Genomic DNA, 16,160 nt, shown 5'->3' with positions numbered 1-16,160 from the left:
CTGTTTCCAACAGTGGCCAATCCAAGTCACAAGTACCTGGCCAAGAAGATCCCATGCTACTGATGCAATTAATAGCAGTGGCTATTCCCTAAGTAAACTTGATTAATAGCAGTTAATGGACTTCTCCAAGAACTTATCCAAATCTTTTTTGAACCCAGCTACACTAACTCCACTAACCACATCCTCTGGCAACAAATTCCAGAGCTTTATTGTGCGTTGAGTGAAAAAGAATTTTCTCCGATTAGTCTTAAATGTATTACTTGCTAACTTCACGGAATGCCCCCTAGTCCGTCTATTATCCGAAAGTTTAAATAACTGATTCACATCTACTCATTCAAGACCTCTCATGATCTTAAAGACCTCTATCATATCCCCCCTCAGCTGTCTCTTCTCCAAGCTGAACAGCCCTAACCTCTTCAGCCTTTCCTCAAAGGGAAGCTGTTCCATCCCCTTTATCATGTTGGTTGCCCTTCTCTGTACCTTCTCCATCGCAACTATATTTTTTTGAGATGCGGTGACCAGAATTGTAACACAGTATTCAAGGTGCAGTCTCACCATGGAGCGATACAGAGCCATTATGACATTTTCCGTTTTATTAACCATTCCCTTCCTAATAATTCCTAATTCTGTTTGCTTTTTTGACTGCTGCAGCACACTGAGCCGATTTCAAAGTATTATCCACTATGATGCCTAGTTCTTTTTCCTGGGTGGTAGTTCCTAATATAGAACCTAACATTGTGTAACTACAGCAAGAGTTATTTTTCCCTATGTGCAACACTTTGCACTTGTCCACATTAAATGTCATCTGCCATTTGGATGCCCAATCTTCCAGTCTTGCAAGGTCCTCCTATAATGTATCACAAGCCGCTTGTATCGTCCGCAAGTTTGATAACCTCACTCATTGTATTCCTTTCCAGATCATTTATATATATATTGAAAAGCACCGGTCCAAGTACAGATCCCTGAGGCACCCCACTGTGAAAATTGACCATTTAATCCTACTCTCTGTTTCCTGTCTTTTAACCAGTTTGTAATCCACAAAAGGACATCACCTCCTATCCCATAACTTTTTAGTTTTCTTAGAAGCCTCTCATGAGGGACTTTGTCAAATCCCTTCTGAAAATCCAAATATACTACATCTACCCGTTCACCTTTATCCACATGTTTATTAATCCCTTCAAAAAAATGAAGCAGATTTGTTAGGCAAGACATCCCTTGGGTAAATCCATGTTGACTATGTTCCATTAAACCATGTCTTTCTATATGCTCTACGATTTTGATCTTTAGAATAGTTTCCACTATTTTTCCCAGCACTGAAGTCAGGCTCACTGGTCTATAGTTACCCAGATCACGCCTGGAGCCCCTTTTTAAATATTGGGGTTACATTGGCCACCCTCCAGTCTTCAGGTACAATGGATGATTTTAATGATAGGTTACAAATTTTAACTAATAGATCATAAATTTCATTTTTTGAGTTCCTTCAGTACCCTAGGATGCATATCATCTGGTCCAGGTCATTTGCTACTCTTTAGTTTGTCAATCTGGCCTACTACATCTTCCCGGTTCACAGTGATTTGGTTCAGTTCGTCTGACTCATCACCCTTGAAAACCACCTCCAGAACTGGTATCTCCCCAAAATCCTCATTAGTAAACACGGTTAGTAAACACAGAAGCAAATAATTCATTTAGTCTTTCTGCAATGGCCTTATCTTCCCTAAGAGCCCCTTTAACTCCTCTGTCATCTAATGGTCCAACCAACTCCCCCACAGGTTTCTTGCTTCGGATATATTTTAAAAAGTTTTTATTATGAGTTTTTGCCTCTATGGCCAACTTCATTTCAAATTCTCTCTTCGCCTGTCTTATCAATGTTTTACATTTAACTAGACAATGCTTATGTTTTATCTTATTTTCTTCAGATGGATCCTTCTTCCAATTTTTGAAGGATGTTTTTTGGCTAAAATAGCCTCTTTCACTTCACCTTTTAATCATGACTAATTGTTTTGCCTTCCTTCCACCTTTAATGCATGGAATACATCTGGACTGCGCCTCTAGGATTGTATTTTTAAACAATTTTTAAACGTTCGTAGCCTTGGATGCTTTTCACCCATTCTTTAGTCCATTCCAAAGCACAAAGATGAACCAATTGCCGGAAATCATTAGTCACCTTGAGATACCTCAACACCCCTCCTCACATCCAAATTAGGAAAAGGCGGGAAGTTCCACTGTTGACTAAGATGAAATGCCAAAACCACCTTCAGCAGAAATGAAAGCACTGTTCGCAATGACATCCTGTTCTCCATAAAACTGAAGAAAAGGGATCTGTACAAAACACCTGACGCTCTGAAATTCTTCTGGCTGAGCAAATCACCACCAAAAAAACAACTTCAGAGTTAAATCCTTTGAGCCATTGCAGTGGACAATTCTAAACAAAGCCTCACACAACACCCACAGAACCAAATTAAGATTCCATGAGGGATACACCTTCCGCACTAGCGGCCACAAGTGTCTCACCCCTCGAAGAAATCAAATCACATCCAGATGAGAGGCCAGGGACACTCCCTGAACCTTACCCCAAAGACAGTCTAAAGCTGCCACCTGTACCCAAAGGAATTATGGGCTAAACCCTTCACTAGACCTTTTTGCAGAAAGGTCAAGCAATGGGAAACTGAAGCCTAAGTAGGCTGAACATCTTGCTCGATACATCAAACCCCAAAAATCCTCTATACCCCAAAGTAAAACAAAGATATGGATGGCCGCATGGTTTTCTGCAAGGTGGTGATGACATCTCTGGAATAATCATTCCATCTCAAGTGTCTCCTCTCAAAAAAGTTAAGCCATGAGACAGAAGCAATCAGTCTGATCCAAAAATATTGGACCCTGACTCTGAGGTGATTAAACCATAATGGTCTGAACACCGCTAAGTGTACTAGGTCCGCGAACCACGGCTGATGTGGCCCCTCCGAAGCCACTAGAATCACTTCACCCTGGGTGACTTTCTATGCTTTGTTGCACCTTTTCCACCACTGGCTATGGGGGAAAGTTATACAGAAGAATCTTTGGCAGCCTTGGAAGTACCAGAGCATTGATTCCTTCTGCTCAGTATTTACACCTGCAAAGGTAAAACTGTGGTGCCTTGGTGTTTTGTCTCGATGTCATTAAATCCATGCGGGGCATTCCCTACCTGGCCTGAATGAGAAGCATTGCTTCCTCCAACATCTCCCATTCACAGAGGTCCAGCTTTTGCCTGCTAAGAAAATTTGCCTGCACATTGTCCACCACGGCTATGTGAGACGCCGCCAGAACTGCCAGGTGCTGCTCCGCCCAGTGAACCATTTGCTGAGCCTTCTGAGAAACCATCTGACTTTTGGTTCCTCCTTGCCAAATGATATGCGCCACCATCGTTGAATTGTTCGATAGAAGTCACACCAATCGACCATGTAACCATGGCAAAAAGGAAAACAAGGCTAAGCACACCATGCTAGTCTATAACTGATTGATAATCCACGATGCCTCCTCCATCCACCGTCAGCCTTGCACTATCTATGACTGACACACTGCCCCCAACTGGATAGGCTGGCATTGGTGGTCACCATCACCTAATCCAGGATTTCCAACTCCATCCCCCATTCCAGATTGACCCGACCAAGCCACCACCTGGACTCCACCCCAAGGGGAAGAAGAAATTGAAATTCTGCCGATAACTGGTTCCAGCAGGAGCGGGGTACTCTCTGAAGGGGCCACATATGCGCAAATGCCCAGGGAACCAGTTCTAGCATAGATGCGGCAGAACCCAGGACCAGTAAATATTACCAAACTCTGGGCACTTTGAGTTGCAACAGGCAGCGAACCTGACTCTACAGCTTCACCAACCTCTTCATGAGAAACACCTTGCCAAAACACGTTTAAATTAAGTCCCCACCAGACACTCCAAGTCTGGAATGGCATTAGATGACTCTTTGCTAGGCTCCCTGCCCAGCTGAAAGCCCTCAACCTCTCTAGGACCCGTTGTACCGCCAGCTAACAGAGGTCCATTTTCTTTGCCCGAATGAGCCAGTTGTCCAGATACAAGTGTACCAGCACTACTCCCTTCCAAAGGGCCACGTGTAAATGTGCATGGTGCTGTCACTAACCCGCAAGGAAGGGTGCACGACTGAAAATAGGATATGTAGATAGGCCTCTGTGAGGTCTAGCAATGCCAGGATCTCTCCCTTGCGAACTGCCACAATGACCAAACAAAGCATTTTATTTTATTTTTTTTAATTTACAGCTCACACCAAAGCAGAGTACTTTCCTGAATGCTGCAGGGTGGCTGCTGGTTTCCAAGGGATCTCCGGGTGATAGAGGGAACTGGGCCACCAGCTAATCAAAACTCCCTTAGTGTCCAGAAACAAGCCACACCAAGGGTCACCAATCCCCTCCTCGTCCACCTCAAGCAGGAAGGATGACCCCCACCAACTCCTAGGAAGAAACTCCTGTTTAGATCCTCATTCTCTTTTTTTTTTTTAAACTCCAGACTACAGGATTTGCACTTCTATCATCTGCTGGAGACAGAAATACTGAGGGACTGCAGGTGACACTCTAGGTTAAGTAGCAGCGTCAATAACGCTTTTCTTTTCTGTCTCCATCTGCTGGCAGGGAGGCAAAACCCACGGGTCTGGACTGATTTGGGATATGAACAGGAAGTGAAAAGTTTACCAGGACTGAGCATGCATATCAGAAGGGACGACTGTTGTTTTCAACCAAGCATAATACCATGAGTCAAGGAGGGCTTTTTCAAAACACAAAATAATTCCTAAAAGTAAAGGGATGTTCAGAGCTTAGTTAGTTACTTGGCTTGGAAAGAAAGAGAAACATACTTTGAAGCCAATTTCTTGCACTGATAGTCTGCAAGCAAGTAAATGTCCCCTCTTTCACTGACACACACTGTAGCACCATCACTTGCAGCAGCCAGAGAGATAGTGATGTCCTTGTGATGCAGAGCACAGACTTGGCGAGGACTAGTTACATACTTCTCTCCATTGGGATCTAGCAAATATCCTACATAAAGATAAAGAACAACATAGTAACACAGCACAATGATTCTCAAATGCATGTACAATGTTTTTGGTTCGACGCACCTTTAATTGCAATATACTACACTGCAAATAACAAAAACAAATTTTACCATCAAGATGGATTTTTTTTTTCAGGTAACAGGAGAGAGGAAGTTGCAGCAGTATCTAAAATACTACAAAGAAGAAAAGATGAATGAAGGGACAAGGGCATAATTTCGGAAACGTTTCAGAACACTTTACCCACCCAGACTGTCTCTGCACCTACCAACAATAACTCAGGATACTCTACCAGATTTCTGCCATACAAGCTTCACTGCTTGCACGCTAACTCAGGCCATCCGACTTCCTTAGTCTTCAAACCCATGTACTCCCACATTGCAGGAAGAATATCTTCCAGCTGTAGTATATCCAGAGATGGCAGAGGAACTCAAAAGGAAAAAAAAATAATTCTGAAAAGGAATTCCATCATAATGGGTGAAGAGTGGGAAAATAACCATGGAGAAAGGGAAGACATTGGACACCTGTGTACAAAAGACCCAGCAAATGATGAATTAGTAAAGATGTAAAAGCAGTTCAAGAAGTTGGAGAGAGGAACTGAACAGGTAGTCTAATCTGTGACCTTCTCAGAAGTGCTACCTGCTTACAACCTGCGAGTAGAAGGAATTGTCCTCCCAAAGAACTTTAAGTCATGCTTGCAACACTGGAGTTGGGAAAGTTTTTTGTACTAGTTATACCAGCAATTAAACTAAGCAAGAGGGAGGCACAACCTGCTCTCTCCATAAGCAAAAACAGTTGACGTAAACAAAGTTATGCCTAAAAGGCTACTCTGGCATTAAAAATTAGTAGCCAAGGACTTATTTTTAATTAGATTTGGCCAAAATTATAAAGGGCATGAATGGCTCCCCTATGAGGAAAGGCTAAAGAGGTTAGGGCTCTTCAGCTTGGAGAAGAGATGGCGGGGGGGGGGGGGGGGGATATGATAGAGGTCTCCTACCCCTTACCTGGCCAAACTGGGAACGAACTGAGAAAACTGGTAATTGCATCAGCGCACATCTACTAAAATCTCCCCATTTACATGGCAGAAGCAGCATTTGCACACATAGGCAGTGCCTACTTAAAATTGTGCACACATGTGCACGCATTCATCCTATTTTATACAATGCGTGCGTATACTAGAAAACAGTTGCGTTCCTTGGTGCAAGCTGGTAAACATGCGCACATGGCGCCCGTTTAAAAGTTACCATCCCTCTGTAGCTGGGTTTAAAAAAAAGGGTTGGCTACATTCCTGAAGAAGTCCATAAACTGCTATTAATCAATAGGGAATAGCCACTGCTTGTTGCCGGCATTAGTCGCAGGGGATATAACGTTTGGATACTTGTCAGGTACTTGTGACTTGGATGGATTGGCCACTGATGGAAACAGAATACTGGGCTTGATGGACCTCTTAGTCTGAGCCAGTATGCATTTCTTATGTTCTAGGTTCTTATGCTATCAGGGAAGAGATTGAGAGCAACACTGGTAGCGTTTGTTATCAGCAATAAGAATCAGTCAAACTCCCAGCAGCCTTGGGGGTTTGGGGGGGGGGGGGAGGGTTCCGGGTTGGACGGGCCTGTAATTTTCAGCTCAGGGGAGGCCTGTTGGTAGCAACTGGGAAATAAATAAATCACATTCTACACCCCTATTTTTATTATTTTGAGGATCTGGGAATTGGCACTACTGGCCTAGCACGGGACAGATAGATTAGATAGATTTGTTAAATAGTTATATTCAAAACATAGTTGGTTAAATTTAAACTTATGCAATAAAGCAAACAAAGGTGATTGCTCATACCAACAAAATAATCAAAAACAGGAAAACAGGGCAGAGAGAATCTCAAATGTCCTTCCATTTTGGATTCAAAGATTTTATTTATAATAGCCCAGATATATCAATAGATATTCCGAATTCATAAAGTGTTACACAGTCCCCCGACACGGACCATGTTTTGTAAAACAAACTGTGTTAAGAGGGACCCAAAATCAAGATCTTGCTTGATTGGATGCCTTAAAGCTTTGTTCATTGCATCCAATTTACAAAGATTACCCTGGGAGTTTGTCTGTTCTCCATTTATGTACTTACAAGATCATGATTTTGGGTCCGTCCTGACACAGTTTACTGTAAGAAATATGGACAGTGACCCTTTATAAATTTGGAATATCTATCAATACATCTGGACTATTATAAATAAAATCTCTTTTGAATCTAAAATTGAAGGACATTTGAGATTTTCTCTGCCCTATTTTCTGATTAAATTTAAACTTACCCAAATAAAACTTTAACCAAGCATATTAAGTGATTACCCAGATAACTTTAGCACAGACTTGGCCCCCAGCATATTCAGTTAAAGTTATCCGGGTAACTTTACCTGGATAATTTTCCAACCTACTGAAAATGGAGCTCAAGAACTCAGTTTTCTAGCTATTCGGCATTAGATCGTTCCTTATTTCCTGGAAAGTGCAGCCAAGTTAGGTGAAAATTTGTGAAGGTGTATGCAGGCTAACGGTAAAAAACCTTTATTCTAGTTTCATATTGCCTTCTCTTTCTAAGAATTTGACAAGTTGTACCACTCCTCTGTGCAAGTCAGCTTTGCTCTTTTTTGCTTTCTGTTCCATGCAATTTAGCATATAGGTTTCCATAACTAGTCCAACACCCAGGTTCCTCCCATTTCTTCTACCTGCCCTCACCACCATCCCAAACATGCTTAAATTCAGTAAAGGTTTTGATTACTACGAACTGGGCTAGTAGGCTATTGCAAGTATCCACCACCCTCTAGAAGTTATTTCCTTATATTTCTTCTGAGTCTTCCTCCCTTCAACTTCATGTCATTACACTTTACCTTAAAAAAAAATATGAGAAATGCTTCCTCTGAAGGTTGCAAAATATTTGAATGTTTCTATCATATTTACCTTGTTTCTTCTCTCTTCTAGCAAATACATTTTGAGTTCCTTAAGCCTGTTTAGGGTCTGTGTTGTAAGCTCAGTACCAGTTTGATAGCCTCTCTCTAAACTGCTTCCATCCTATCACTGTCTTTACAAAGATAGGACTTCCAGATTTTAATACAGTATTCAACATGGGGTCTCACCAGTATCCTATATCAGGACAATACTACTTCCTTTTTCTTGTTGGGGATACATTTATACACCTGAACATACTGTTAACTTTTCCTGTTTCTTTAATGACTGACTGCTATGCAGCCTTCAGATAACCTGAGATAATTACTCTTAGGTCCTTTTCCTGTTAAGAGGACAAGAACTGGGAACTGTTAAACTGATAGGTATCTAATGGATTTTTGCACCCATGGAGAGCAACTTTCACAGAAATCAAGGCGCTTAACCATGTAGTTATGGACCTAGATCCCTACATGAGGAAACTGCTGAGGGCAGAGTGGCTAGATATAGCCATGTACTTTCCAGAATGATTATATGCAGCCACTTTGCTCAAAAGCCCAAAATGGTAGAGTGCAAGTGAATAAGAAGACAAAAACTGTCCTGGATACAGAGAGATCTCCTACAGTTATGCTATATGACTAGGAACTGGGAAATATCCTTCCAGAATGGACAAGAATTACAGGACACACTGGATGGGTCAACTGGTCACTCTGCTATCATCTACTATGTAATTATGAAGCCTAGTTAGCCTATGAAAAGAACCAAACCTGTAACCCACTGTTTTATAATGCCAGCACTGTAGGAAAAAATACTAAAAAGCCATCTGAAATTTCCTGCAACAACCCACTGCAACTCTACTGAAGACAATGAAATCAATTGCAGATTTCCAAGGCCACACTTTGGGCACTGCTGATTACTGGCAGCTTTAACTTAAACTTAGTCAGTACAGTACAACATTTTAGATAAAATCACCTCTTATAATATGTATAACAAAAAATGTGAAATTTTTCACTGGCATTTCGCACTAAAACCAATGTATATCCACATGAGTAAATTTGCAAAGGAGTTACGCACAGAAAATTAGCATATAAAATGCATAAGTAGGCTGTATTCACCTACACGCTATTTTATAAACATCAAAAGCATGTGCATATTTTTTGTTTCACATGCACATTTACCAATGCAAAACAGGGGCTGTCTAGGGACATTAATTCATTAGTTACTTTATTTGATTAATTGCATTTTTTAAATAAAATCAAAGTAATATACGTTAACTAGAACATAAAATGAATAAACATAAAAACAGACTATTAAGAAAGTCAGGCACAACATAAACTAAGTACAAAGTAAACAAAAGCAAAACTATAAACTGTATAAATAAAAGCTTAAAAAATACATAAAAATATGAAAATAAACAAGAATCCAAGTACAATATACATGTAAAAAAATTAATAAGACTGATATGAAAATATCATCATAACGTTCTGGGGCAGGGTCAAGAGGTATGTGCCAAAGTTGCTATTTTATAAGAGATAGTCACGTATAAATCAACCATTCACACATTTTTACACCTGCTAATTAACTAACGCAATTAATATCAGAATTGTCTGTCTGTAATTTTTGGGTCTGAAGTCTGAATTGAACTGGTGGGGGTTCAGGATGAAGTGCTAGAGGGTCTAGGTGAACTAGAAATGGACTGAGTGAACAGGCAGAGACATCGGTAAACTGTTTCAAGTACCTACACATACTTTAAAATATACCTGCCTCCGCATATAAATCAGAGTTTTACATGTTATTTTTTTTGGACCTGCACATAATGAGAAATTACTACTTACCTGTTAATTTCCTTTTCTTTAGGACAATCAAATGAATCCAGAACAAGTGAGTTATGCACCTCAACGAGCAGATGGAAATGGAGCAAACTGACAACATAGTATATGCACCCTGCAGTGACATCAGCCTGCCAGTGTTCTCTTCAAAAGCAACTGTGGACAGACTAGCAAAACTTGAAATGTTATTATCTGTTTTTAATCAACACTCAGACAAGAATGTAACACTAGTCTAGGGACTGGACTAACACTTCCCAGTAATCCCTGTCACATGTAGCCATACAGGAGGACCATAATACAATCATTTGGCAGCCAATGGAAAGAAGCTGGATTCATCTGACTGTCCTGAAGAAAAAGAAATAATCAGTAATAATTTCTCATTTCTTAGCATCCAGTCAGATGAATCCAGAACAAGTGTGATGTACCCAAGCTAATTCCGAATAGGGCGGGAGGCTGCCCACGGTCCAGTCAAAAATCGCACATACAAAGGCTGCGTCCTTGTGGGCTTAGACATCCAGAAAAATACTTGGAAAAAGTGTGTAACAAGGACTATGCATAGCTCAGAAAATGTCGACAGGAGACAATTTCGCTTCCGCCCATGATATTGCCTGAGACCTAGTGAATGAGCCCTGACCTGACTAGGTAACTGCTTCCTAGCATCCACATATGCAGCCGTAACTACCTCCTTGATCCAGTGAGCTATTGTAGCCCATGAGGCCGGCTCTCTCCGCCTAGTACCGCCATGAAAGACAAACAGGTGATCTGTCTTCCATGAAGACTTAGTAACCTCCAGAGACTTGACAATAAGTCTCTTGACATCCAAGGATAGCAACAGATGATACTCATCTATCTCTCTCTCTCTCTCTGTCCAGAGACAGCAGGTAGATGGATTTATTCAAGTGAAAGTCAGTGACCGCTTTCAGTAAAAAAGAAGGAACAGTGCGCAGTTATACCACCCCTGGAATCACCTGGAGGAATGGCTCTCGGCAAGGCAAGGCCTGCAGCTCGGAAACTCTATGCACAGAGCAAATTCCCACATGAAACACTGCTTTCAAGGTCAGTAACCACAAGGTCAGTTTATGCATTGATCTAATGTAGGGCCCAGTAAGACTCCTTAAGGGCACTGGAAACCACTTCCTGAAAGGATGTTCCATTCCTTTCAGGAAACGAGCGACATCAAGGTGAGCTAACAAGGAACAGCCATTCACCTGACCCCTGAAACAGGCAAGAGCCACTACTTGTACCTTTAAGGAATTGAGGGCCAAGCCTTTATTCAAGCCATCGTGCAAAAATTCCAAAATGAGCAGGATCTTGACTGAACAAGGAAGAGTACCTTGATCCTCACACCAGGCCTCGAACACTCAAACCTGCACATAGGCCAAGGAGGGGAGAACTTTTTAGCTCTCAATGTGGAAATCACTGCTGCAATTTACCCATGTTTCAGCAAGCGAGCCCTTTCAAGGACCATACCGCAAGACAAAACTGAATTGGATCATCATGAACAGATCCCTGCTGCAACAGATTCCTGTGTGCCGAAAGGAAAAGGGTCGAGTCCACCAGGAGCCTCCTCAGATCTGCATACCACAATCTCCTGGGCCAATCTGGAGCGACCAAGGGCACCATTCCTCTGTGGCGCTCAATCCGAGAACTAATCTGCCAAACATGGACCATGAAGGAAAGGCATATAGTAACTTGTCTTCTGGCCACTTCTGCACTGGGGCATTGATACCCAATGACTCCGGATCTTTCCCCGAGACTGAAGAATTGCTGAATTTTCGCATTACGAGAAGTCACCAGCAGGTCTAGAAACAGCAATCCAGAATTTGTTGAAATGCCTCATCCAACAATGCCCCTTCTCCTGGATCCAAACTTTCCCTTTTGAGAAAGTCTGCTCTTACATTGTCTTTTCCTGCTATGTGCAAGGCTGAGATCATCTGGAAATGCACCTCAGCCCATTCCATAAGCTGATCTATTTCGTGCGACATTTGTTGGCTCTTGGTTCCTCCTTGTCGACTGATGTAAGCCACAGTCGTTGCGTTATCTAGCATTATTCGGACCAATCGACCCTGCAGCCTGTCGCCAAACTGCAAACATACTAACCGGATCGCCCTGGCTTCCAGCCAATTGATATTTCAGACTCTTCTGCATTCCAGCGTCCTTGCGCTGTCATCTCCTGACAGTGAGCTCCCCAACCATGGAGGCTCACATGTGTTCTCAGGACTAACCAGTTCGGTGTTGCTAGGGAAATTCCCTTCCTTAGATGAACTGCCTTAGGCACCAGGAGACCATCAGGAGGAGGAGCCGAATCGAACAGTCCTGAATCTGCGGGTTCCGAGACAGCAGGGAGCACTGGAGAGGACACATATGCACCCTCGCCCATGGTACCACTTCCAGGGTTGCTGCCATTAAACCAAGTACTTGCAAGCAGGACTATACGTTTGGGCACAAAGTGTTCATCAACAGACATAGCTGTGCCATCAACTTCTGAATACGAGCTTCCAAGAGGAAAACCTTGCCCTACCATCATGTCAAACCAAACCTTGAGGTATTCCAATGACTGAGCAGGCTTAAGACTGCTCTTGGCCAGGTTCACCACCCAACCGAGCTCCTGCAACAGGGATGTCACCTTGCGAGTCACCAGGCAGCTCTCTTCCAGTGACTTGGCTCGAATTAGCCAGTCATCCAAATACGGATGTACCAGGATCCCATCCTCTCTCAACTCTGCTGCATCTATCACCATTACCTTGGAAAAGGTCCTGGGAGCGATGGTCAGACCAAAGGGCAGCACCCGAAACTGATAACGGCATCCCAGAACTGCGAATCACAGAAAACACTGATGTTCTAGTCAGATGGGAATGTGAAGAAACTCCTCGGAAAGGTCAGAAATTCCCCCGACTGCACAGCCATTATAACCAAGTGCAAGGTTTCCATGCAAAAATGCTGGACTCGCAGATGACACCTTTGAGATCCAGGATGGAATGAAAGCAGCCCTCCTTTCTGGGCACAACAAATAAATGGAATATTGCCTTGTATTTTCTTGAGACGTGGGCAATGGAACCACGGCCCTCAGACTGGGAAGCCTTGCCAATGTATCCTCTATTGACCACTTATTCTGCAGGAAGACTCCATGAACATGTCTTGAGGAACACTGCAAAACTCCAATCACATATCCTTTTCGTATCACCTCCAGGATCCACTGATCCAATGTGATTTCGACCCACCTCTGATAAAAGAAAGAGGCATCCACCTATCTCCTGTTCCTGGAGATGGGTCAGCAAAACCTTCATTGGGAGGCTCCACTACATGAGCCTGCACTCCTTCTGGGTTATCTGGGATGAAAGGACTGAGACCTACCGAAGGGCAGAGTCCTCTGAAAGGTCGCTCCTTTATAGGGTCGAAAATGCTTAGATCCTCCAGCATGACCTCTTATGTTAAAGTAGTATGGCATCTGCTTCTTATCCTCCAGTAAAAGAGAAACCATGTTTTGCCCCATTTACTGACCAGTTTCTCCAGCCCGCTCCTAAATAAAAGTGAGACTTTAAAGGGCAATTTCATGAGGTTAGCATAGGAGGCCACATCGGCCGACCAATTTCTCAGCCATAACTGACGCCTAGCCACTATTAATGAAGCCACCCCTCTGCCTGAAGTGCAGACAAATCACAGCCTGCATCTGCCAAGAAGCCAGTTGCTGGCTCCACAATTGCCCTGGAATTCACTCCTGAGTTATCGACCTCTGAGAGAGAAGTAAACAAGAGCAAGCCACCAGGGAACAACAAGAAGCAATCTGCAAAGTCATTGCCACTGCTTCAAATGCTTGCTTAAAGATATTCTCAATCCTATCATGAACATCCTTCAAGGCCACTCCTCCTTCCAAGGGAAAAGTGGTCCACATGGAGACTGCACACACAAGTGCATCTACCTTCGGAAAACAAATGCTCTTTTACCACTGGATAAAATATATAATCAGAGGTCCTATACGCGACACAATATTCACCAAATGAATCATTTATTTATTATTTAACAAATTCAATATAAATTATCCTCCTCTAATACATAGGAACTCCTAACTAGACAATGGAATAAAAACCTCAATCATTCATTACCCCCAGTCATACTTTACACATACATACCATCCTCTAAAAAATACTCCAACATGATTAGTGTGTTTAACAATATCTTGTGAACATTTCATATAATATACAATTTGCTCTCTCTCAGTGTATACCTCATGAAATATTAAATGTCTCTCTTATATGTTTATATGCCCTTTATATGCCCGACGACGATCTCGTTTCGTCCACCGTAGCAGACTTCCTCAGGGATATGTTCAAAAACACAATAATCAATCACGTTGAAGTTAAATATTGCACTTCCCGATCACCATAAAAAACACCCTGTTTCTTCTCATAACCCTACTCCATAAAGTGCCTTCCCACGTCCAGCAGGAACTCCGAAACTCATAGCGAAGTAACCGAACAAACTCTTCCTACTTCCGTGTCCACATTACTGCCGTACTTCATCAATTATGGCTTCCCTTCACCTCCATGTCTCATGGCGAGGTAACCAGCTGCACTCTTTTTACTTGCTTCTCCGTATATTCTTAAAAGGACTATTAGTATTTACGATATTATCAAGCTTCTTCAGTTGAGACTTCCCTTCATCTCCTTTCACTAAGACCACCAAACACATCTACTTCTTGAATATTTCTTAAACCCGACACGTTGTCTTCTTCCGATTCGGCACGCTATACTCAAACTTTGAGTATAGCGTGCCGAATCGGAAGAAGACAACGTGTCGGGTTTAAGAAATATTCAAGAAGTAGATGTGTTTGGTGGTCTTAGTGAAAGGAGATGAAGGGAAGTCTCAACTGAAGAAGCTTGATAATATCGTAAATACTAATAGTCCTTTTAAGAATATACGGAGAAGCAAGTAAAAAGAGTGCAGCTGGTTACCTCGCCATGAGACATGGAGGTGAAGGGAAGCCATAATTGATGAAGTACGGCAGTAATGTGGACACGGAAGTAGGAAGAGTTTGTTCGGTTACTTCGCTATGAGTTTCGGAGTTCCTGCTGGACGTGGGAAGGCACTTTATGGAGTAGGGTTATGAGAAGAAACAGGGTGTTTTTTATGGTGATCGGGAAGTGCAATATTTAACTTCAACGTGATTGATTATTGTGTTTTTGAACATATCCCTGAGGAAGTCTGCTACGGTGGACGAAACGAGATCGTCGTCGGGCATATAAAGGGCATATAAACATATAAGAGAGACATTTAATATTTCATGAGGTATACACTGAGAGAGAGCAAATTGTATATTATATGAAATGTTCACAAGATATTTGTTAAACACACTAATCATGTTGGAGTATTTTTTAGAGGATGGTATGTATGTGTAAAGTATGACTGGGGGTAATGAATGATTGAGGTTTTTATTCCATTGTCTAGTTAGGAGTTCCTATGTATTAGAGGAGGATAATTTATATTGAATTTGTTAAATAATAAATAAATGATTCATTTGGTGAATATTGTGTCGCGTATAGGACCTCTGATTATATATTTTATCTGTGATATAGACAGAGGCACTGCACTAATTGTGTGTACCTTTTACCACTGGAGGCAGATGGTACAGGCCCTCCAAAATCCGACCCCCTTTTTAAGTTAGCCTCTGGAGTGCCCCACTTAAGATCAATCAATTCCTGAATGGCCTTCATAGGGAAGGAATCTTTCCCAGGAACCCTGCGCATTTTCGAGGACTGGGAAAGCAGAGCTGGCAGATCATCTCTATGAAGGAACCGTAGCATAGTCCTATACAATTCTAATCCTGGAGGAATTTCACCATCCTCTAGAGCGTCAGGATCGGCCTCGTCATCCATGCCATCCGGATCCCTATCAGGCAGTCCCCACTGCCAATCTAGGTGTACTCCAGTACTTAACAGTAGGTGCAGGAAAGGTTCCTACCTGCGGCTCTGCCCTGGGAGCATTGGACAGGCCAGAGGACTGCACCTGAAGAAAGGATTTCAATTCATATCAAAACTAGAAGGTACATGAGACGTACTTACTGAGCTACCTTTCCCTGCTGAAGACCCAGTTAGGGGAGTTCCAAAATCAGGCACCCCACCTGACACGTCTTTACCCAGGCCTAAATCCAGCAGGGAAGAGCCAGGCTTAGTGAAATCTGAGGAAGATAATTGTCCCTGAGCCTAAAAACAACGTTGGCACATGTTAGCAGGCACACCAGGCTGAACATGACAGGCAGCGCAAAGAGAAAGGCGCTTAGGTTTCTTAGGTATAGGCGCCATTAGGCTGACAGTGCGCTAAGTGGCGACTGAAGGCGTGAGTCCAACTGTTTT

General features: G+C 42.5%; 1 protein-coding gene across 2 annotated transcripts in view; it reads right to left on the bottom strand.

The window, feature by feature from the left end:
• Nucleotides 1-16,160, bottom strand: part of IBTK (inhibitor of Bruton tyrosine kinase) — a 263,811-nt gene that overhangs the window by 189,013 nt on the left and 58,638 nt on the right. For both annotated transcript variants that reach the window (XM_029595548.1, XM_029595549.1), the window contains exon 8: nt 4,857-5,037. In XM_029595548.1, the coding sequence (XP_029451408.1) occupies nt 4,857-5,037 (181 nt within the window). The remainder of the gene's footprint in view (nt 1-4,856; nt 5,038-16,160) is intronic.

This window comes from Rhinatrema bivittatum, chromosome 3, assembly GCF_901001135.1.
Source record: "Rhinatrema bivittatum chromosome 3, aRhiBiv1.1, whole genome shotgun sequence".
Classification (NCBI taxonomy): Eukaryota; Metazoa; Chordata; class Amphibia; order Gymnophiona; family Rhinatrematidae; genus Rhinatrema; species Rhinatrema bivittatum.
This window is presented reverse-complemented; position numbering and strand designations above follow the sequence as displayed.